This window comes from Girardinichthys multiradiatus, chromosome 7, assembly GCF_021462225.1.
Source record: "Girardinichthys multiradiatus isolate DD_20200921_A chromosome 7, DD_fGirMul_XY1, whole genome shotgun sequence".
NCBI lineage: Eukaryota > Metazoa > Chordata > Actinopteri > Cyprinodontiformes > Goodeidae > Girardinichthys > Girardinichthys multiradiatus.
In genome coordinates this window covers 10785656-10810677 of record NC_061800.1, presented here as the reverse complement: position 1 = coordinate 10810677, position 25022 = coordinate 10785656, and the positions used below count along the sequence as shown (strand labels likewise).

The 25022-nt window shown below is 42.7% G+C and overlaps 1 protein-coding gene across 3 annotated transcripts in view; it reads left to right on the top strand.

Moving 5' to 3' along the window:
• The first annotated feature begins 352 nt into the window (after positions 1-352).
• Positions 353-25022, top strand: part of tgfbr2l (transforming growth factor beta receptor-like) — a 28469-nt gene continuing 3799 nt past the window's right edge. For all 3 annotated transcript variants that reach the window (XR_007039103.1, XR_007039102.1, XM_047371208.1), the window contains exons 1-6: positions 353-613; positions 13127-13268; positions 16788-16999; positions 19326-20026; positions 20366-20503; positions 24100-24241. Coding sequence is in view for 1 of the 3 variants with exons in the window: in XM_047371208.1 (XP_047227164.1) it covers positions 568-613; positions 13127-13268; positions 16788-16999; positions 19326-20026; positions 20366-20503; positions 24100-24241 (1381 nt within the window). In the remaining 2 variants the exon portion in view is untranslated. The remainder of the gene's footprint in view (positions 614-13126; positions 13269-16787; positions 17000-19325; positions 20027-20365; positions 20504-24099; positions 24242-25022) is intronic.

Below are 25022 nucleotides of genomic sequence, written 5' to 3'. Positions count from 1 at the left end.
CTCTCAGATTAAAAACGATAAAACATTCACATTTAAAACAAATGGTCTAGTCACTTTACAAATCAAACATGAATGTTGGTAGTTGTATTACATGTATCAGAATGACCAACTTTTTTAATAATTGAAATTAAATTATAACCTACAACACAAAGAAGCCACAGCAAGTCTCTCATGAAGCACTGCAAATAAAATGTATATCTTTGATCATGTAAAATGAAGAAAATACATGAAGAAACAGAAATGGTATTTTTTGATTTTAAAAGTAAACAAAATAGAAATTCAGAGATAAGAACTAATCCATGTCACATAGATTGAAACAAAAAAAGAATAAAGTTGCAGGGAAAGCTTTTTCTCTTCGAGTAAAACAAGTGGTGATTTGCACTGCCAATGGAGCCATCATGTCAGCTGGGGCTCCTTGGCTCCATGTCACACATGTGAAGAAATGAGAGAGGCGGGGCCAAAGCACATCTGGATGAAAAACATCTGGAGGTCTCCGTCTCTCTCTGCTCACACAGAGGCAGAACATGTAGATCTAACGACACATTAACTGGGTTTCTCCCACACAAAATGGCTCGGTGCTGGACGCTTTGGACCGGGATCCTCCTGGCAGCCGGTGAGTGCTGCCTGCAGTAAACTTTTCATGTCTTTGCTTCAGGAGTTATTTAAAGAAAGCCAGGCTGGGGGGTGGATGGAGTGGGGGTTGCTTTGTTTTGGAAAAGTTCCGTGCTCTACATTTTTAACTAATAAGGGCATCCAGTATGAGTAAAATCCACTTTCTTTCCCAGATTTAGTGTAATTTACAGAATCCTTACAAAAAAAAAACTCATAAAAGCCAGCCTTTGTCAGCACTTTGTACTTGATGTGTCAGCAGTAAAACAAACAGATCCTTAACATTCATAGCTTTTAGACTGACTGGGATATTTGCCTCTAATATGATCACTTTAAAAAGCACTTTTGCTTACCTTAAGCATTCTCGCTGTCTTTGCTTTTGTTTTGTATTTGCTCTAATCTTTTCTACCCAAAAAGTCATACCAGGGCGTCAGATCTGAAAATAAATAAATAAATAACTCCTTTTTTCCAATTTCTATTTATATAGGCCTTTAGTGTTTGAAAACAGTATTTGTCCTCCTACAGATCTCTTCTGTTTTTGGTTGTTTCTCACACTAAAATGTTTCAGGTCATCCAATAAAAAGGTATTATCAAACAAAGAAAATGTGACTTAATACCAAAAGGAGGGTTTTCGAGCATGAACAACCTGCATAAGTTCTGGCCACAGTATCTGATTGGATTTAGGTCAGAGCTTTCGCCCCACTAGAATATTTATTTTGTATGTTTTGGGTTTTGAGTCAATCAGAGATAGCTTGTTGCTGTGTTTTGGGTCGTTGTCCTGCTACAGAATCCATGTGTGATTGAGCTTAAAGTCATAAGCTGATGACCAAACATTTGCTGGTAGAGAGCAGTAAAGCAGCTCTACAACCACCACCATCTTTGATGGGTGATGTTCTTTTTCTGAAAATATGTTAGTTTTAGGTCAGATGTAACAGCTCACACATATCCAATAAAGCTCCACTTCTGTCTCATGAGTCCACAGAATATTTTACCAAACCCCTGTGGATGATTATCATGCTTTATTTTGGAAAATGTGAGATGGGCCTTTTTGTTTTTGTTTTTTTGATCAGCACTTTTTCTGGCCTTGAAAGTCTCCCATTAATGCAGTTTTGCCCAGTGTCTTTCTTAATGTTGAGTCATGAACACTCAGCTTGGACAAGTGAGGTCTGCAGAGTTTTAGATGTTTATCTAGGTTCTTTTGTGACCTCCTTGATAAGTCGTAAATATAGATTAGAGCCAAACAATGAGCTACCTAATGTCCAACCTCTGATCACACTTGTTATTGGGTGACGTAACCCTTAACCATATGACTGCAATTTGTTACATAGTTAGTAGTTCCATAATGGTTTAATAATGGTATTTTGGCAGATTGAACTGAGCAATAAATCAGGGCCTATAAGTTTTACCTTTATCTTAGAAGTTAGATGTGGTTCTTGTAATGTCAACTATAACCACGTTTAAGGGAAAAACACTGACTCTAATCAAGCAAAAACCAAATAGGCCGCACTGCTGGTCCCATGTAAGCAGGGTGTGGCATCCCCACGGGCCTGGATACAATTAAGAGTCTGATGCAGTTTGGCCCACGACTAATGTAACTGCCCCAGGAGATCCGGCAAAACGACATAGGGTTGGAGTTGCCATTAATGCTGAATGCCAACATGTTTGACAGAAACAAGTACATGTTAGCATCATGCTGTGGAGACCTTTTCTTAAGCAGGGACAGGCCATAAGAGGACCTTAACATTACCCAGGCAGTCTATGAACACCCATACCACACGTAGACATAGGATCTCACTGGCTCATTGCTTTGTGGTCAGGGTTGTCGCCACCTTACTGCAGTTTGTAGAATTTCTAAATGGAAACTTTGCAGGTTTACCTTTTACCTTTGAATTGAGTTCTGAGGAAATCAATTTTCTTGACATAAAAGTCACAAAAAGAGAAATATTTGTCATCCTCTCTTTACACAAAACCGTCTGATCGAATACATTTCTTCACGCTGGAAGCTTTCATCCCATCCACCTTAAAAAAAAAGGCCTACCTGTAAGCCAACTCACTAGACCTAAATAAATCTGTGAAATGCCAAAACAATACAATAAGAACAAAGAAAAGATGTTACAAAAATTCAAAGAAAGAAATTACAAGGACTGGCTAAGAACTGTAGAGAACAAGGTGGACTCGAGAAGTGGAAATTTCTACTTAGAAACTAAAAAAGCCCTAAAACCTAAATCAAATCTTGTTTTTTGTACAACCTTCAGACCAAAAACAAGGAACATTAAAGAAATAATCTTAAAAAATTGGCACCTTCTTCAGAGTGATATGAATTTACAATGTATTTTTAATGAACCCCCAATAATAACCTATAAGAGAGGTAAAAATACTAGGGACAGGGTTGTAAGAACTTTTCATAACATCCCAGAAACAAGCCTGATAATCCATAACCTACAAGGTAACTTGAAATGTGGGGCTTGCATAAATTGTCAGTATACAAAAAATGTTTAAATCATTTAAACATCCAATTGGCGGAAAGGTCATCAACATAAAAAGCTTTCTTACTTGTAAAACCAAAAATGTCATTCATATGATACAGTGCCCATGCAATAAAATATGCATCATGTCCTTTAAAAGAACAAATCAAAGAACACAGAAGAGAGGAATGATCTTACTAGTCCTGTTGCAAGACATTTTAATGAAAAACATTGCAGCTCACCTTCATTGTTATTTTTTATTAGCATCGAAGCCATCAAAGCCAGCCAAACAGGGGGTAATAGCAATCTTACTTTAAAAAGAAAGAGGCGCTCTGGATATTTTGCCTAGAGTTTAGCTCCTACAGAAATGAATGAGAATCTATCTATTATTGAGCTTTTGAAACTGACCCCATTGTTACATTTGTGTTTTTTATTAATTCGATTGTTTTTTATTTTCTTGATCTGAGATAGTATCTATATACAGAAATGAACTTGTAATGGCATTGCCTATTGCTGTAATCAAGTGGAAATCTTTATCATAATACTATTATTTTTAGTGTTCATATGGGTGCAATGTGTTGCTTTTGTTTGTTTGAATTTATTGTGCATTTCTGATAATGAGGTGCTGTTGTAAGTCTGGGATGTTATGTTCCCTTTTAAGGCAAAGTGTTTTCAGACAGAGCCTAATTGGGCACTAGTTTAACCAGTCAGCAAGTACCATCCCCCTGTATGCTGATTGGTCAGTTGGTGAATGTGTGTACATATGATTAGTTTATTTTAATTTTTTTCTGGATTGTATTTTTATTTAAATACAACTTGTGTGGTGATTTGTAATGCCCCTGAAGAAGGCCGCAAGCTGAAACGCATTGGTCTGTTTATAAAGTTTGTTCCAAGTACTTCAAGTGTTGCTGAAGTTTTCACCTTACCAGTTCGTTGACCCTCTTCACAACGTTGGCACAACGTTGGTGAAGTTGTGCCAGAAACTTTTGGATCTTTGTGGTCAGGGCCCAGCAAATCCCTACCAGAGGTGACCTGATGTCATACTCTCAAGCTTCCCACACCATGATGCCAAGAGTAACGCCAGTGTTTCTCTACACACCATTACTATCACCATCAGCATGGTCGGTTCTCTAACTCGGACATCTCCATAAGTGGGCACAATAGTCATCTGTGGAAATGCACAGGCAAGATTGTTCGGTGAACACGATAAAACTCCAATAGTCATCAGTTCATGCCTTCCGGTAACAGAACCGCTCCAAACCAGGTGTCTCTGCTCTGGATGTTAATGACATCCTGCATGCGTACCAAATTATATCCAAAACAAACCAATATAAATGTGTTCAAAAGTTTAAACAGCTTTCGATTTGACCAATTGGTGCTTTTGGGTCTAGTCTTGTTTCAGTAGGAAAAGCCTTCTGAATGTAGAAATGTCAGACTTATCTACAGTACTTGAGAGAATACACTTTCTGTTACCACCATTCAGTGTACGGCTCCTCCATAAAAACCCCACCATTATATCACATCTAACAAAGAGCAAGTGTATGTGAAATGTGACTTGTACAGCAACACATTGAGGATTTCTTGGCACTCTTTAAGACAGTGGAGAAGACAGAGACTGGCACTAAAAGAAAATCTTGGTTTATGTGTTTATCCTTTAAAACGGAACCAGAAAGTTTGAAAATTAAACAAACATACGAACACATGTAGCTGATAGAGAGAATAATGACACAACAAATATGCAATATTTATGGTTATACTCCAATTATGAATTTCATATAATATTTGATATTAAAGTAACTTTTTTGTTTTGTGTGTGGTGACAAAGATGACATCTACCCCGAGTGGCTGAAGAGACAGAACGATCCTTTATGTCACCCAAATCAATGAGCATATTTATTATTCTAGATTTGATGTCTCAAGGTCCAGCTTTAAAAAAAACTGATCATACAAAGCTACCAGGGAAACTAGATGAAATAAAAATTACAACTGCAAAATATTGTCCTGTTTTAAGTCACAGAGGCTGCATTCAATGCTGTATATCGGGACATACTAAACATTACATTGTAATATTACATAGCCTGTTTATATATTAACCTTGGAATACATGTAGATGTTGCCTTTAACTCTGCTGGGTCTTGCGTTTTGACGAGTCCCAAACAGGCCTGCAGGATATTCAGAAAACGTAGAATTGCAATACTATTGCTGAGCACTACAATCATAATGTAGATTACGATTAAATCACATTTTCTTCACTTCGTTTCCATCTTGTCTTTCCTTACGTTGTTCCCACCACTTTTTGTGAGCTGCTGTATCTCAGCCACTGAAAACATACATCAAGTGTGGCCATCCAGGGCAGGGAAAGTCTATTTAACAGGCCAACTACATTACTGTTGTTGTGACTATGAATCTGAATATGTTATTTAATATTAATACCTTAATATTTTATCAAATAATATTTCGGTCTGTTAAGGGTTGTCCTGTGAATACCAGCCTAATAAGGCGGTGATAATAGGACAAAATCAAAAGGGATGAGCCAAGCTCTGACATTATTGAACAGCAAAACTCTGCACACATGGAATGAATTCAAACAATTTCTTAAAATACAAGAATTTATTAACAAAAATAAGTTAACTCAAAGTCAAACACATTTCAATCAACAAACTCTTTACTATGCTAAAACAATCCAACTAAACTACCAAGCAGAATGAAAGAATAACGAAGACTAAAGGGCTATGTACAATTTGATTAAACAAGTTGATTAAAGATGATTGAAAACCAACCTTCTGGATGACTAATTCTCAACGTTGTCTCATTAGCTGCCTTTATTTATTAAAATAGTATTTAAAGAAATATTAAGGAAATGGTAAAATATTTAAAGAAATATTTTGGAAAAGAGCCAAATCTTTCTGGAGAAATGGGGCTTAATGGTGTTTACTTAGTTATCAAGTTTAGCAAAACGTTTTTAGGGAAATATTTACTGGATTGAAAATTAACAACCTTTCTGGGTAAATACTCTAGCAGGCAAGCACGTGTTCTTAGCTGTTAGCAGTTAAAGCTAACAAAAGAGGCTGATAGCTTCGCACCAGAATCAAACACACCTTTAAAAATACCGTCAATAAAAGGGTTAAAATGCATAAGCGCGGACGGCGCGTTATGATAAATCTTCTGTGTTTAAAATCACCCTTTAAATAAAGTTTGTCTTAACTTTAAAAACACACAAACAGCTCTGGAGGTTAGCTGAACGTGTGCTGCAGATATTCTGCTAGCACCAAGATAGCTGAGTTCAACACAAACAAAACCAAACTTCATAAAATGAAAAACGTTTAGATTATTTCATTCTAAATATCTCTCTGCCCAAACCCTAACCTCGTATGTGAACCATGCTGAGGAGAAGTGTCCGGGCGACGACGCAGTTTGAAGAAAGCTCTGTGAACAAAGGGTTAGCTACAGCTAACCTCCAAAGCTGTGGCTGGGCGGCTTGCTCTGTCCGCTGACCACACTGCACGTTAACTGCTGTAACCACGGTGATGCGTTCCGTTGTCCTTGCTTTGGGAAACTGCTCCACTCAGCATTGTGCTGGGAACTCTCTAGAAACAGTTAATCTCTGTAAATCTCAAAGAGAAAAGTCAAGCCACGCTTGTACCTTAATTATCCCGTTCATGAATGAATACCGGATACACAAACAGTGATTCATTCGTACTTAATGCATATGATCGATAATCGTATGACACTCTCGGCTACAGTTGAAGAGTTATGTCTGTTTGCCAGCATAGAGACAATAGCGTGCTGTCTCTCCTACCAACCTCACAGTGGTCTCCGGATGGAAGAGGTAGGATGTAGCAAGAGCGGTGCTTTTATTTGGACAGTGACATCACAGGAAGTCCGCAGTTACCCCGTTTCCTGGCTGTGCCGGAAATAGGTTAATGCAATTTATTTTTAAAGTTCCAGAAAAGTCTGTATTGGCCTTTCACGTTGTAACCATGGCTGTGGTCCCATCACTGTCTATGCATGGGACTAAAAAAATAATATCTTTCAAAACAATGTATCAAATTGTCCTCTGCCATTTAAGTATTGCACAGATTGATTTTGTGATGACAGCTGTGATTCGATATATTGTCCAGCTCAATCACACAAATATACAGGGGTTGGACAATGAAACTGAAACACCCGGTTTTAGACCACAATAATTTATTAGTATGATGTAGGGCCTCCTTTTCCGACCAATACAGCGTCAATTCGTCTTGGGAATGACATATACAAGTCCTGCACAGTGGTCAGAGGGATTTTAAGCCATTCTTCTTGCAGGATAGTGGCCAGGTCACTATGTGATACTGGTGGAGGAAAACGTTTCCTGACTCGCTCCTCCAAAACACCCCAAAGTGGCTCAATAATATTTAGATCTGGTGACTGTGCAGGCCATGGGAGATGTTCATCTTCACTTTCATGTTCATCAAACTAATCTTTCACCAGTCTTGCTGTGTGTATTGGTGCATTGTCATCCTGATACACGGCACTGCCTTCAGGATACAATGCTTGAACCACTGGATGCAAATGGTCCTCAAGAATGGTTCGGTAGTCCTTGGCAGTGACGCGCCCATCTAGCACAAGTATTGGGCCAAGGGAATGCCATGATATGGCAGCCCAAACCTTCACTGATCCACCCCCATGCTTCACTCTGGGCATGCAACAGTCTGGGTGGTACGCTTCTTTGAGGCTTCTCCACACCGTAACTCTCCCGGATGTGGGGAAAACAGTGAAGGTGGACTCATCAGAGAACAATACATGTTTCACATTGTCCACAGCCCAAGATTTGCGCTCCTTGCACCATTGAAACCGACATTTGGCATTGGCATGAGTGACCAAAGGTTTGGCTAAAGCAGCCCGGCCGTGTATATTGACCCTGTGGAGCTCCTGACGGACAGTTCTGGTGGAAACAAGAGAGTTGAGGTGCACATTTAATTCTGCCGTGATTTGGGCAGCCGTGGTTTTATGTTTTTTGGATACAATCCGGGTTAGCTCCCGAACATCCCTTTCAGACAGCTTCCTCTTGCATCCACAGTTAATCCTGTTGGATGTGCTTCGTTCTTCTTGGTGGTATGCTGACATTACCCTGGATACCGTGGCTCTTGATACATCACAAAGACTTGCTGTCTTGGTCACAGATGCGCCAGCAAGACGTGCACCGACAATTTGTCCTCTTTTGAACTCTGGTATGCCACCCATAATGTTGTGTTCTTTTCAATATTTCGAGCAAAACTGTGCTCTTACCCTGCTAATTGAACCTTCACACTCTGCTCTTACTGGTGCAATGTGCAATCAATGAAGACTGGCTACCAGGCTGCTCCAATTTAGCCATGAAACCTCCCACACTAAAATGACAGATGTTTCAGTTTCATTGTCCAACATTGTTTGTTGTTTATAACATTTACAGGGTAAAAAGAAAGTTATTGAAGGTCTAATTAAAAAAATAAACTGATCTATTAACTAAAAATACTCATTGTATAAAAAAAAAAGCTGTTTGGGGTAAACTTTTCTTTGGTTTGTGTTTTTTTTTTTTTTTTTTTTTGCTGTTGTTAGATTGTTCTCTAGGTCTAAGAGTGTTCATCGTGCATTATATTGTAGAAATAGAATCCAGCACCTAGACATGAAGACTAATTCTACAAACATGGGTCACTCTCAGGAGCTCAGTGAATTCTAGCATGGTACCATGATGCTACCTGTTAAATGAGTCCAGTTGTGAACATTCCTCACTACTAAACACACTAACACACTAAAATGACAGATGTTTCAGTTTCATTGTCCAACACCAGTATATACAGTACAGACCAAACGTTTGGACACACATTCTCATTCAAGGAGTTTTCTTTATTTTCATGACTATGAATATTGTAGTTTCACACTGAAGGCATCAAAACTATGAATTAACACATGTGGAATTATATACTGAACAAAAAAGTGTGAAACAACTGAAAATATGTCTTACATTCTAGGTTCTTAAAAGTAGCCACCTTTTGCTTTGATTACTGCTACACACACTCTTGCCATTCTGTTGATGAGCTTCAAGAGGTAGTCACCTGAAATGGTTTTCACTTCACAGGTGTGCCCTGTCAGGTTTAATAAGTGGGATTTTATGCCTTATAAATTGGGTTGGGACCATCAGTTGTGTTGTGCAGGAGGTGGATACAGTACACAGCTGATAGTCCTACTGAATAGACTGTTAGAATTTATATAATGGCAAGAAAGAATTTGCTAAGTAAAGAAAAACGAGTGGCCATCATTACTTTAAGAAATTAAGGTCAGTCAGTCCGAACAATTGGGAAAACTTCGAATGTGTCCCCAAGTGCAGTCGCAAAAACCATCAAGTACTCGTACTCGTCGTCTTCCGCTTATCCAGGACCGGGTTGCGGGGGCAGCAGACTCAGCAGAGACGCCCAGACGTCCCTCTCTCCAGACACCTCCTCCAGTTCCTCCAGGGGGAGCCCAAGGCGTTCCCAGGCCGAGAGACATAGTCCCTCCAGCGTGTCCTGGGCCGTCCCCTGGGCCTCCTCCCGGTGGGACGTGCCTGGAACACCTCCCGAGGAAGGCGTCCAGGAGGCATCCGGTATAGATGCCCGAGCCACCTCAACTGGCTCCTCTCGATGTGGAGGAGCAGCGACTCTACTCCGAGCCCCTCCCGGATGGCCAAGCTCCTCACCCTATCTCTTAGGGAGTGCCCGGCCACCCTACGGAGGAAGCTCATTTCAGTCGCTTGTATCCGGGATCTCGTTCTTTCGGTCATGACCCAAAGTTCATGGCCATAGGTGAGGGTAGGAACGTAGACCGACCGGTAAATTGAGAGCTTCGCTTTTCGGCTCAGCTCTCTCTTCACCACAACGGACCGGCACAGCGCCCCCATTACTGTGGCAGCCGCACCGATCCGTCTGTCGATCTCCCGCTCCATTCTTCCCTCACTCGTGAACAAGACCCAGAGATACTTAAACTCCTCCACTTGAGGCAGGAACTCCCCTCCAACCTGAAGAGGACAAGCCACCCTTTTCCGGTCGAGTACCATGGCCTCAGACTTGGAGGATCCTCATCCCAGCCGCTTCACACTCGGCTGCGAACCGCCACAGCGCTTGCTGTAGGTCTTGGCTAGAGGGGGCCAGCAGGACCACGTCATCCACAAAAAGAAGAGACGAAATCCACTGGTCCCCAAACCAGACCCCCTCCGGCCCTTGGCTGCGTCTAGAAATCCTGTCCATAAAAGTTATGAACAGGACCGGTGACAAAGGGCAGCCCTGCCGGAGTCCAACATGCACCGGGAACAGGTCCGACGTAGTGCCGGCAATGCGGACCAAACTCCTGCTACGCTCGTACAGGGACCGGATGGCCCCTAATAAAGGGCCCCCGATTCCATACTCCTGGAGCACCCCCCACAGGGCATCACGAGGGACACAGTCGAATGCCTTCTCCAGGTCCACAAAACACATGTGAACCGGTTGGGCAAACTCCCATGAACCCTCGAGCACCCTGTAGAGGGTATAGAGCTGGTCCAGTGTTCCACGGCCGGGACGAAAAGCACACTGCTCCTCCTGAAGCCGAGGTTCGACTATCGGTCGGACTCTCCTCTCCAATACCCTGGTGTAGGCCTTACCAGGGAGGTTGAGGAGTGTGATCCCCCTGTAGTTGGAACACACCCTCCGGTCCCCCTTATTATGAAGGGGGACCGGAGGGTGGGGTGGACCACCACCCCAGTCTGCCAGTCCAGAGGCACTGTCCCCGACCGCCACGCAATGTTGAAGAGGCGTGTCAACCATGACAGCCCTACAACATCCAGAGACTTGAGGTACTCAGGGCGGATCTCATCCACCCCCGAAGCCTTGCCACCGCGGAGCTTTTTAACCACCTCGGTGACTTCAGCCTGGGTGATGAAAGAGTCCAACCCCGAGTCCCCAGCCTCTGTTTCCACCACGGAATGCGTGATGGCAGGACTGAGGAGATCCTCGAAGTACTCCTTCCACCGCCCGATAATGTCCTCAGTCAAGGTTAGCAGCCTCCCACCCCCACTTTAAACAGTGTTGGCGAAGCACTGCTTCCCCCTCTTGAGGCGCCGGACGGTTTGCCAGAATCGCTTCGAGGCCAACCGGTAGTCCTTCTCCATGGCCTCACCAAACTCCTCCCAGGCCCGAGTTTTTGCCTCTGCCGCAGCCTGGGCCGCAGCACGCTTGGCCTCACGGTACCCGTCAGCCGCCTCAGGAGTCCCACAAGCCAACCACAGCCGATAGGACTTCTACTTCAGCTTGACAGCATCCCTTACTGCCGGTGTCCACCACCGGGTTCTGGGTTTGCTTGTTGCCCCCCAGCTCAGCTGTCTCGTGTTGGGGTTTACCCCAGTGGATGAGAGGGTCATATCCCTGCGCCTTCGGGTTGGGGAGAGGTCTCTGACTATCATTTCAGCCTACGGGCCAAGTGGTAGTGCAGAGTACCCGGCCTTCTTGGCGTCCCTGTCGGGGGTGCGGGATAGTGCCCCACCCGGGGACCCCATTATTCTGCTGGGGGACTTCAACGCCCACGTGGGAAACGACAGTGACACCTGGAGAGGCGTGATCGGGAGGAATGGCCTCCCCGATCTGAATCCGAGTGGTGTTTTGTTATTGGACTTCTGTGCTAGTCACGAATTGTCCATAACGAACACCATGTTCAAACATAAGGGTGTCCATCAGTGCACTTGGCACCAGGACACCCTAGGCAGGAGGTCGATGATCGACTTTGTTGTCGTATCATCAGACCTTCGGCCGCATGTTTTGGACACTCGGGTGAAGAGAGAGGCTGAGCTGTCCACTGATCGCCACCTGGTGGTGAGTTGGATCTGCTGGAGGAGGAGAAAACCGGACAGACTTGGCAGGCCCAAGCGCATAGGCGGTCCACACAGTATGTAATTCCACATGTGATAATTAATTGTTTTGATGCTTTCAGTGTGAAGCTACAATACTCATAGTCATAAATATATATATATATATATAAAAACACTGGTGCCTTGCAGCAAGAAGGTCCTGGGTTCGACTCCTGACCAGGGGTCTTTCTGCATGGAGTTTGCATGTTCTGGATGTTTTTTCAGTACTGTCAGTTAAATGGATATTCTAAGTCTTCTTCTTACAAATCACATAAAATATGTCCAGTATGTATAAATATACATATCTAAAAAACAAAAAACGATTAAACTTATAAAGCATGGTGTTCTCTTGAGCAACGCTGAATTTGTTTGTGTTAAAACAGTTTTTGCAGCACACTGACAATCCAAATGCAAAAAATAAATAAATTCAGCAGTTTTTTTTATTATAAATGAATGAATAAATGAATTCATTTTTTTTAGAAAAACGCGTGATTTCAAAAGCTGTGTAATTGTGATGTCATAATCACACTGGCGCTTAGCAACGTTACCTGAGTCCTGCCCCTGATTAGCTACTGAGGTAGAGCTCCACCCACTTGATTTTCAGTAGAGGATCACGTCTCACTGGCTGGTTTTACCTAATACGCGCTTTACTATGGCTACCCTCAAAGGCAGATGTTCTGTTGTTGGCTGCAAAGACCCACATGTGTCCATGCACATTCTACGGCTGTCGGATATCAGAGATTTGTGGCCTAATTTTATTATTAGGGCAATGTTTCAGTCACATTGCCAAAGACAGTGCTAGTTTGCGCAAATCACTTCACCATGGCACTGCTTTGAGAACTCACATCAGTACACGTCACGATTTGCACAAAGACTTAGAATGAAGAAAAATGCAGTCCCTTTGTTCATGGCAAATCTGCAGATGATAGAAATGTAAGTACTTATTTTTGTGTCTTATAAGTTTCAGGCTCCTTTTCAGGTGTATGTAGTGCTGGTTGGGGGCGTGGTCTGATACAGCTAATTTGTATAAAAGTGACAGAGCCCATACAGCTCATTCTGAAAGCAACTCAAAAAAGGACAATGTTTTTGTTTTGTTTTTTTGCAGGAGAGGGTAAATATAGGCCTGCTACCCAGGTATCCTGTTGTATCAATTTACTGTCCTCTCCTCCTCGTCTTCCAGGTACCGTCCAATCTTTGGGGGGTTACATCTTGTGTAAGTGGTGCGATGTGTCCACGCCCAAGTGCAAAGACAACATTTGTTTCAGTAACTGCAACCTGACGTCCTTCTGCAACTCCAATGAGGATATCTGCATTTCTATTTGGTGAGATTCCTTAATAACCTGCACTGCATTGTATTGTTTTGGTTTCACGCAGCTCTTCTTAGCATAATTTAGCTGTATTCACCCACAGTGTCTAAATGCATACAAATGTACAAAAACACATTCCAAACAGGCCAACTGATTTTTATTTAAATGTCACTTAACAAGTTCCTCAATCATGTGCTTTTTATTGCCTAGCTGGATATTTGACCACTCTACATCATTGACTGGTTTGTTTAAAGTAATAAGTGTTCGAGCATCGTCCAGAAAATTCCAATAGAATTGAGGACAGGGCTTTAGGAAGGCCAGTCCAGATTTAAATGAACATGCTTTATCTACTGCAAAACCAGTTTCTTGAGTTCCTCTCGAAACACCCAGTTGTGTTCAACTTTTCAGCCATTTATCTGAGGTTTGTAGTGAAGTTGTCTTGTCATTGTTGCCAAATAGCTTACTAGTTGATTAAGTCCAGCTTGGATATGTAGATTTTGGAGCAGGGGCCTTTGTTTAGTTCAGTACCCTTTCAGTCCAAGGAGTTGAAAAACTGGCACCTTCGTGGTTTCTGGATTTTTATTGAATAATCTGTCACCTTTGCTTTTATCGGGGAGTTAAAATGTGGGTCTTCTGGGAATCGCTAAAGTGGAAACACATTCGAATGTCTGAATGAATGATCTTGTTGTCTGAAGTTTAGAAATGGCTTTTAAAGACTTTTCCAGCTTGTGTAAATGCACAGGTTAACTTCTGGACTGAGTTCCATGGACTTTAATATTGTTCTGAGCACTGGGTAATGCAGTAAAGGCTTTAAAACAATTTTTTCATTCTGCAAGGGGAATCTCGACATTCACTCAGTCACTGTTAATTTTAAAGTGTTTTCTCACTTTTCAGTCACATTTAGACACGAATAAAGGCCTCTGTTTTCCAGTTATCACAAATGCTTGATCGCAGTTGTTGCCGACAAGGGTGGCACAAGCAGTTATTGCTGTTTCATTTAGGGCCAGGTTGGTTTGGAGGCTTTAGTCTTTTGTCTGGCTGATTCTTGTAGTAATTTAGTATCAGTTCTAGTGTTCCTCAAGCTTTTAGTATCCAGTCATTGTTCTCCAGTGGCAGTAGTCCCGGCAGCCAGAAAACAGTACAGCTAAGCTTCTTCAGTTTGTTGTTGATCAGCATTATGAAACATTCACTCTCAGCTCACTACTGACCACAAAAGAAAAAAAGGAAAAACAGTACTGAAATGTACAGGTCCTTCTCAAAATATTAGCATATTGTGATAAAGTTCATTATTTTCCATAATGTCATGATGAAAATTTAACATTCATATATTTTAGATTCATTGCACACTAACTGAAATATTTCAGGTCTTTTATTGTCTTAATACGGATGATTTTGGCATACAGCTCATGAAAACCCAAAATTCCTATCTCACAAAATTAACATATTTCATCCGACCAATAAAAGAAAAGTGTTTTTAATACAAAAAACGTCAACCTTTAAATAATCATGTACAGTTATGCACTCAATACTTGGTCGGGAATCCTTTTGCAGAGATGACTGCTTCAATGCGGCGTGGCATGGAGGCAATCAGCCTGTGGCACTGCTGAGGTCTTATGGAGGCCCAGGATTCTTCGATAGCGGCCTTTAGCTCATCCAGAGTGTTGGGTCTTGAGTCTCTCAACGTTCTCTTCACAATATCCCACAGATTCTCTATGGGGTTCAGGTCAGGAGAGTTGGCAGGCCAATTGAGCACAGTGATACCATGGTCAGTAAACCATTTACCAGTGGTTTTGGCACTGTGAGCAGGTGCCAGGTCGTGCTGAAAAATGAAATCTTCATCTCCATAAAGCTTTTCAGCAGATGGAAGCATGAAGTGCTCCAAAATCTCCTGATAGCTAGCTGCATTGACCCTGCCCTTGATAAAACACAGTGGACCAACACCAGCAGCTGACACGGCACCCCAGACCATCACTGACTGTGGGTACTTGACACTGGACTTCTGGCATTTTGGCATTTCCTTCTCCCCAGTCTTCCTCCAGACTCTGGCACCTTGATTTCCGAATGACATGCAGAATTTGCTTTCATCCGAAAAAAGTACTTTGGACCACTGAGCAACAGTCCAGTGCTGCTTCTCTGTAGCCCAGGTCTGGGGAATGCGGCACCTGTAGCCCATTTCCTGCACACGCCTGTGCACGGTGGCTCTGGATGTTTCTACTCCAGACTCAGTCCACTGCTTCCGCAGGTCCCCCAAGGTCTGGAATCAGCCCTTCTCCACAATCTTCCTCAGGGTCCGGTCACCTCTTCTCGTTGTGCAGCGTTTTCTGCCACACTTTTTCCTTCCCACAGACTTCCCACTGAGGTGCCTTGATACAGCACTCTGGGAACAGCCTATTCGTTCAGAAATGTCTTTCTGTGTCTTACCCTCTTGCTTGAGGGTGTCAATAGTGGCCTTCTGGACAGCAGTCAGGTCGGCAGTCTTACCCATGATTGGGGTTTTGAGTGATGAACCAGGCTGGGAGTTTTAAAGGCCTCAGGAATCTTTTGCAGGTGTTTAGAGTTAACTCGTTGATTCAGATGATTAGGTTCATAGCTCGTTTAGAGACCCTTTTAATGATATGCTAATTTTGTGAGATAGGAATTTTGGGTTTTCATGAGCTGTATGCCACAATCATCTGTATTAAGACAATAAAAGACCTGAAATATTTCAGTTAGTGTGCAATGAATCTAAAATATATGAATGTTAAATTTTCATCATGACATTATGGAAAATAATGAACTTTATCACAATATGCTAATATTTTGAGAAGGACCAGTATTTGTTTCAAAATTTTGTAGTCCCAATAGTCTACTGCTGTGCCTTTCTGTATGATTGCAAAGCAAATATCTGGTTTTGTTTGGATAGCAGTCTTCCACAAGGATCCCTTTGTGTATCTCCTCTCATTTCCTGTTCATGGCAATCCAAACCCACACAGCTTCCTGTAGTAAAGCAGAGATCAGAAGGAGCTGAGAGGAAAAAAGATAGCAGAGAAAACCTTAGGTTTATTCAAGGCACCCGGGAGAATGTGCTGCCCTTCACCTGCTTTATGTTACAACTGTGGCCTTCCTGATAATTAGGTAATTTGGACACCAAACTAGGTAAATCCTTTCTTTGCATTAATAAAATTGGTTCATATGACAGAATTGAATCTTTTTTCGTTATGAAAAAAACAAATAACAAATTTGAATTGCTAATAATACAATAATGATACCAAAATCCTGCTCAATTAATTCAATCAAATGTATTAAATAAGAAATACTGGCAGATAAGTTAAGGATCACATCATCAGCATATAAAGATATCTTGTGTTCTGAGTTGTCTGTCAAGGATTAATGAGTTTCTGTATATGCACATTGATTGACATTGCAGCAGCAAAACTTATGTCTTTGCTGTCATGCCATCAATTTGTCATCTATGATATAATAATGATATAATGCTGCGGGTACTAACAAAATAATTTACAGTTTAGTTGTTATAGATGTTCTCCACTCTTGCAGGAGGAAGACAAACGACTCGTTGACAGTGCAAACGATGTGCCATGACCCAGCACTACCCCTAGATGGTGTTGATCCAGTATTGTTACTGACTATCACCTCAAGGGAATGTCATATGGTCCCACAGCCTGCAGTGGACGGGACCATGATGGTCTGTGGATGCCAAGGTGGAGAGGAATGTAATGACAAGCTCATCTTTAGCAAGGAATTCAATGGTGAGCAATGGATGAAGGGAGTGGGATTCAGTGAATGTAGCTAGAAAGGGAAGGAGTTTGAATGATTGAATGTGATTGGTGTGATGCTGGAGTTGATAAGATAAGACAGACTTTATAAATCTCACAACTTGTTACAGAAGCTCTTAGTAACAAGTAGGGTGTAGATAAGAAATGTGCAATTAAAGAAGAACAAGGTAAATGTGCAAAAACAAGTAGTAATAATACAATAAAATTAAATTAAAATAAAATAACTTATGTACAGTGGTCCAATAGTGGAGGTGATTGTGCTAAAGTGACAATGATTGCAGGTATTTACAAATACAGAGGTGACTCTGGTCCTTCTTGGTGCTGGTGTTATGGGACCAATCCAGTTTATTGTTGAGGTGAACACCCAGGTACTCAAAACTGTCCACTGACTCAATGTCTTCCCCATCTATGTTTTCTGGTGAGTGAGGTGGTGTCCTTCTCCTGAAGTCGATCAGAATCTCCTTCGTCTTACTGGTGTTCAAGCACAGGTGGTTGCTCTAACACCAGTCCACAACGTCCATGATGACTGACCTGTACCCTAGCTCGTTCCCCTCAGACACACAGCCCACAATGGCTGAGTTGTCATAGAACATCGGGAGATGACCGCTGTCCTTGGTGTAGGTGAAGTCTGCAGCATAAAGGGTGAAAAGAAATGGTGATAGGATTATACCCTGTGGGGCCCCAGTGCTGCAGACTGCAGAGGGAATGGGGAGAGAACTAAACCTATTAAAGTAACACTTAAATTAATCTGCCCAGCACTGGTCTCCGTCAGCGGTCTCTCTGACACTCTGTTCGAATCCAGAAATGTTCTTAGGTCCTCTCCACAAGTCCCGCACGGTGTTCCGTGCAAGCTGCCCCTCCAGCTTCTTCCCGTAGTCCTTTTTACACCTCCTGATCCTTCACTGGAGCTCGTGCTGAACTCCCATCTGATCCTCTCTGTCACCTGAATTGAAAGCCCTCTTCTTCTGGTTCAGAGGGGCTTTAAGCTCAAGGGTCACCCAGAGAAGGACCTTAACTTCTGGGTTGGCACAATGCTGTCCACACAGCAAGTCCGTTATACAGTGGGTCAGGCCATCAATGTCTTCTCCATAACAGCTGCAAAGCATGCCCTAGTCTGTGGTCTGGAAACAGTCCTGCAATCTCTCATGTGCCTCCTCAGTCCACTCTTTCACAGATCTTCACTGTGCTCGCTCTCTTCTAACCTTAGCCCCCTTTTCTTCTCACCTTAAGCCTTGGGTGTGTATTGGGGGAGCAGATGGACCAAGTTGTGGTCGGATCATCCAAGCAGGGGGAAGAGGGCGGAGTTGTAAATGTCCTTCACCTTAGCATACAGTAGGTCCAGCGTCTTTTTGTCCCTCATATGGCACTTGATGTATTGCGTGAAGGTTGGGAGAAGGCTTACACGCAGCAGCAGCAGCAGCAGCAGCAGCGGTCGAGGGCGAGATGTAGGCCTACACGAAAAACTAAATTACACGCCCAAACTCCCTCAGGAGGTAATAAGGCTGTATGCCCACAATAAGCAACTCCAAGTCCCGGGTACAGAGCGGCTCCTTTACGTGGACATACGTCCTGTCACACCACCTCTCATTCACAAGCACCGCCAGCCCTCCTTCTTTCTTCTTACCGCTCTCTGCCACACTCCAGCCTGCACGCATGAGTTTGAACCCCTTCAGGGAAACCACTGAGTCCGGTATATGTCCATTTAACCATGTCTCCGTGAAACACAAGAGGCTGCACTCCAGGTACTCCATCTAGTGTCACGTCAGCGCAGCCAGCTCCTCTGTCTTGTTGGAGATGGAGCGTACATTTCCCATAATCACAGAGGGCAGACATGGTCTGTACCTCCGCTTCTTACGGTCTCCTCTGCAGCCTCTGCTTCTCCTCTGTATTTCTGCAGGAATCTCCAGTTTCTCTGCGTGGTGAAAAGCAGGGCCCGAGGAGATGGCCCCATGTGTAGACAATGGTCCTGGTAAAATCCACATGGGTTCCCTCATGTGGACTCAAAGAGTACCAAAATCGTACTGGAAAAAGCTGAAAACAACAATAATAAAAGTAGGCTTCCCTTGTGCACAACTGTACAATGTTTCACCCCCTTTAAAGAAAAATACAGAAACACATCTAGAAACCCTTAAAAATAGGAAAAGAGGAGGCAGAGCCGATATAACTTGCTGCTGTTTACTCAGTGCCATCTTGATTGATTAATGAATGGTTTAAGATAGAAGAATCTTCATTAGCTATTGATGGATAAAAACAGAACCACTTCATGGGTGAATACACCACATTTTTATTGTTTCTACAGGTTTTTCTAGGTTGGAAAGTAAAGATGTTATCGCAGTGGTAGTGATCAGTTTGGTACCTCTAGTCCTGGTGGTCATAGTGGCCACTGCTGCCTTCTATTTCCACCGGATACGCCGCCCCGAGTGGCCCACCAAATGCACCCCAGAGCTCTATCGGGCTTTGAACATGCCACATGATGGACCAGGTCCAAAGGATGAAGGTGGAGGGGAGGCCCTGGTGGCTCTTGAAATTGAACATACCAAAGAGCTAAGTCTAAACAATGACAGTATCAGTTACAGGTCAGACTGGCAGCTAAAAGAACTGCCCATTAAGCTGGATCAACTGGTGGGGAAGGGACGCTTTGCTGAGGTGTGGAGGGCACGACTGCTGCATAGCAAGAAAGGGGGAGTTAACAGTTATGAAACTGTGGCAGTAAAGGTATTCCCAAGCAAGGAGTATGCCTCTTGGAGAAACGAGTGCTCTATCTTCTCTGACACTACGCTGCAACATGACAACATAGTTCAGTTCTTCGCAGCTGAAGAGAGGGGCCCAGCCTTCCCCCCAACCTACTGGTTGGTCTTGGCCTACTACAGCCTCGGAAATCTGCAGGACTTCCTTTCAACTAATATAATGAGCTGGGAGGAGCTACTTGCCATGGCAGGGAGCATCGCAAAAGGATTATCTCACCTCCACAGTGACACAACAACCAGTGGGGTTCCAAAGGTAAATTTAAACTATATATCTATAACTACAGAAAGTCAATTTAATGATCTTTTGTTGTGTAAGAAAATTTTAGATGGAAAGGACAGAGTCAGAAACCAAATTGAAAATCTGAGAAGTAAGGCAACAAGAAATACCTAAACTAAGGCAACTATAAGAAAACAAAGAATAGATATTTCTTTTCTTTTTTCTCTTACCTAAGAGGCTAATCTTTAGCTGTTTCTTTCAAAAAATGTTTTTGTCAATTTAGGCATTTAAAAAAGGTTGCTCTGAGCTCATTAAGATATCTAAAAAATGTCATTAAGACTGCTTCCTGGCTGTATCTTATTTCTGTTGCTGTAGGTACCGGTTGCCCATCGAGACCTGAAGAGCAGCAACGTTGTGGTGAAGAACAGGAAGGAGTGTGCCCTGTGTGACTTTGGCCTGGCGTTGCGGCTGGATCTCTCCCTTACAGTCGACGACTACGCCAACAGTGGACAGGTAAGAGGTACAGCTTATGATGTTTATGTCGTCACTTGATGACCCAAAACATTTAGTCCACTGTATGCTGCAAAAGCTTTGCAGGTTCTTTGAGGTTTGTTTTAAATTGGAACTGCTGCTGAGTAGAATATTGTAACAACTACCTTAACACCCTGTCATAAGATAAGTTTGTCAATCCTAAACCACTCATGACTTCTGTTATATATATATATATATCCAACAAAGTGTGGTATTTTGGATCAAATGGTTCTCGGGGCTCTCATAGAGTAAGGCCCCCTCTAATTTCAGTACGAGTGGCAGACGTGGCCCATACTGTGCTATCTTTTTCCATGCTGTTTTCTGTCCCCTCCTAACACAGTTAAAGTGACACAGGTATTATATCCACACTTGCATGATCCCTCACAATCTGGGAAATTCCCCTATGTGTCATTATGTTCGAAATATCTCTGACCCACATACAGAGAACACTCAGGAGGAGGAAGTAAAATAAAGACTGTTTTATTGGTGATGTAATCAGGAACGAAACGGACAAAAATCTCACTGTAGGGAGAGAAGTGACTAGAATGGATGAGTTCAGGTAACGGAAGGTAAGACGAAACTAAGAACAAATAATTATCATGAATCTGAGATCGGCTTACTGGGTTATGGTGGTCAGGTCGCCAGGGGGAATGAGACTGAGGATCTAGGTCTTAAGCAGGGATATCCATAGAGAGTTCACTCAATGCTGTTCTGTGTGAGCTTGGAACAAAGAAACAAGTTCGATGTGCGGTGGTTTACGTTGGAGGGTGGACAGGGTACGCTTGTGGCTCTGCTCAGAAGACGGAGAGGACAAGAAGCTGCCAGCTTGATACGAATCCAAACAAAGGCAGATGACAGGATAGGAATCCTCAGAATGAAGATAGGCTTGATCATCCAGAATAACTTCCAGAAACAAAGTCAGAAACTCAGTGACATAGATCCAAAGCATAGGCTTTCAAAATCACTGATGGCAAAACACTCTCGCATTGAAGTGCTGGCAGCCTCTTGGTTAAGTACAGGTCCTTCTCAAAATATTAGCATATTGTGATAAAGTTCATTATTTTCCATAATGTCATGATGAAAATTTAACATTCATATATTTTAGATTCATTGCACACTAACTGATATATTTCAGGTCTTTTATTGTCTTAATACGGATGATTTTGGCATACAGCTCATGAAAACCCAAAATTCCTATCTCACAAAATTAGCATATCATTAAAAGGGTCTCTAAACGAGCTATGAACCTAATCATCTGAATCAACGAGTTAACTCTAAACACCGGCAAAAGATTCCTGAGACCTTTAAAACTCCCAGCATGGTTCATCACTCAAAACCCAAATCATGGGTAAGACTGCCGACCTGACTGCTGTCCAGAAGGCCACTATTGACACCCTCAAGCAAGAGGGTAAGACACAGAAAGAAATTTCTGAACCAATAGGCTGTTCCCAGAGTGCTGTATCAAGGCACCTCAGTGGGAAGTCTGTGGGAAGGAAAACGTGTGGCAGAAAACGCTGCACAACGAGAAGAGGTGACCGGACCCTGAGGAAGATTGTGGAGAAGGGCCGATTCCAGACCTTGGGGGGGACCTGTGGAAGCAGTGGACTGAGTCTGGAGTAGAAACATCCAGAGCCACTGTGCACAGGCGTGTGCAGGAAATGGGCTACAGGTGCCGCATTCCCCAGGTCAAGCCACTTTTGAATCAGAAACAGCGGCAGAAGCGCCTGACCTGGGCTACAGAGAAGCAGCACTGGACTGTTGCTCAGTGGTCCAAAGTACTTTTTTCGGATGAAAGCAAATTCTGCATGTCATTCGGAAATCAAGGTGCCAGAGTCTGGAGGAAGACTGGGGAGAAGGAAATGCCAAAATGCCAGAAGTCCAGTGTCAAGTACCCACAGTCAGTGATGGTCTGAGGTGCCGTGTCAGCTGCTGGTGTTGGTCCACTGTGTTTTATCAAGGGCAGGGTCAATGCAGCTAGCTATCAGGAGATTTTGGAGCACTTCATGCTTCCATCTGCTGAAAAGCTTTATGGAGATGAAGATTTCATTTTTCAGCACGACCTGGCACCTGCTCACAGTGCCAAAACCACTGGTAAATGGTTTACTGACCATGGTATCACTGTGCTCAATTGGCCTGCCAACTCTCCTGACCTGAACCCCATAGAGAATCTGTGGGATATTGTGAAGAGAACGTTGAGAGACTCAAGACCCAACACTCTGGATGAGCTAAAGGCCGCTATTGAAGCATCCTGGGCCTCCATAAGACCTCAGCAGTGCCACAGGCTGATTGCCTCCATGCCACGCCGCATTGAAGCAGTCATTTCTGCAAAAGGATTCCCGACCAAGTATTGAGTGCATAACTGTACATGATTATTTGAAGGTTGACGTTTTTTGTATTAAAAACACTTTTCTTTTATTGGTCGGATGAAATATGTTAATTTTGTGAGATAGGAATTTTGGGTTTTCATGAGCTGTATGCCAAAATCATCCGTATTAAGACAATAAAAGACCTGAAATATTTCAGTTAGTGTGCAATGAATCTAAAATATATGAATGTTAAATTTTCATCATTACATTATGGAAAATAATGAACTTTATCACAATATGCTAATATTTTGAGAAGGACCTGTACTCCTCCTAGTAATCAGTGGAACAAGTTGCACCTGTCACCCAGCACACCTGAGAGCTCCAGCACAGTCTGAAACAACCCAGATCCTGACACTATGGAAAATTTCTGTAGAATTGGTTTCAGCCTGAAAATGAGATTTTGCCTTTAAACTGCAAAGAATTCTCTCGGTCTCTCCATAACCATGTGCACAATTTGTAGGTGTCTGTTTCTCACCAGATGGTAGCCACATACAAAACTCTGTCTGCGAGGTGCCTGATCATGGCACTGTATTTATTAGTGTGGAGATAGTGGATAGATTGTTTCAGCTGCTTAGTGAAATCTTTTTGGTTAAGGTCAGAGCAGCCTCAGTACCAATAGTGTTACAATAACGGGTGATGAGGTTATAGCCGTGGGTACTCATTCTTTAAATTGTCTGATGACCAAGCCATGAGAGTGTGAGTGGTTATATATCCTGCAAAATGCATAACTTGCTACCAGGCACCTAGCTGTCACACCCAAGTCCGTTGTACGCTGCCTCTACTATAATGAAACCACCACGATCTCCCCAAAGAGGTTTTGTGCATGCATGAGACACTCAGGTAACTCCCATGATTCTGTTCATGATACAGCAAACAACACCATCCTTCAACCTGACAGTGACCATCCTAGTTCTGACTGATTTTTAATGTCTTGGGTCTTACTCTGGTTTAGATGGGTATTTTTACTTTCCCATTATGAACAAAGAATTATAAAAATCTTAATTAATATAAAAAATAAACAAAAACTACAAATCTTGTACTCAAAAAAGTACAATTTCACCACAGACCATTCCCTTATTGATTGGAAGAGTATCTACCTCCTCTGGAGTAGGAAACACCTTATAAGTGAGGCTTATTTGTCTAGGTTAACAAAAATTTCATTCCATCATATGTTGTGCAGGTGAATCGTTTAGACTCAATGTTGTTATCCAGGTGGGAACAGCTCGATACATGGCACCTGAGGTACTCGAGTCCAGAGTGAACCTAGAAGATCTTGAGGCCTTTAAACAGATGGATGTGTACTCCATGGCTATGCTCCTTTGGGAGATGGCCTCTCGGTGTGAGGTCATTGGAGGTAAGAGATTACCTATGGTTGTGTGTGTGTGTGTGTCTATATATATATATATATATATATATATATATATATATATATAAGTTTGGACACACCTTCTCAGTCAAAGAGTTGTCTTTATTTTCATGACTATGAATATTGTAGCTTCACACTGAAGGCATCAAAACTATAAATTAACACATGTGGAATTATATACTGGACAAAAAAATGTGAAACAACTGAAAATATGTCTTATATTCTAGGTTCTTCAAAGTAGTCACCTTTTGCTTTGATTACTGCTCTGCACACTCTTGGCATTCTGTTGATGAGCTTCAAGAGGTAGTCACCTGAAATGGTTTTCCAACAGTCTTGAAGGAGTTCCCAGAGATGCTTAGCACTTGTTGGCCCTTTTGCCTTCACTCTGCGGTCCAGCTCACCCCAAACCATCTTAATTGGGTTCAGGTCCGGTGACTGTGGAGGCCAAGTCATCTGGCGCAGCACCCCATCACTCTCCTTCTTGGTCAAATAGCCCTTACACAGCCTGGAGGTGTGTTTAGGGTCATTGTCCTGTTGAAAAATAAATGATGGTCCAACTAAACGCAAACCGGATGGAATAGCATGCCGCTGTAAGATGCTGTGGTAGCCATGCTGGTTCAGTATGCCTTAAATTTTGAATAAATCCCCAACAGTGTCACCAGCAAAGCACCCCCACACCATCACACCTCCTCCTCCATGTTTCACGGTGGGAACCAGGCATGTAGAGTCTATCCGTTCACCTCTTCTGCGCCGCACAAAGACATGGTGG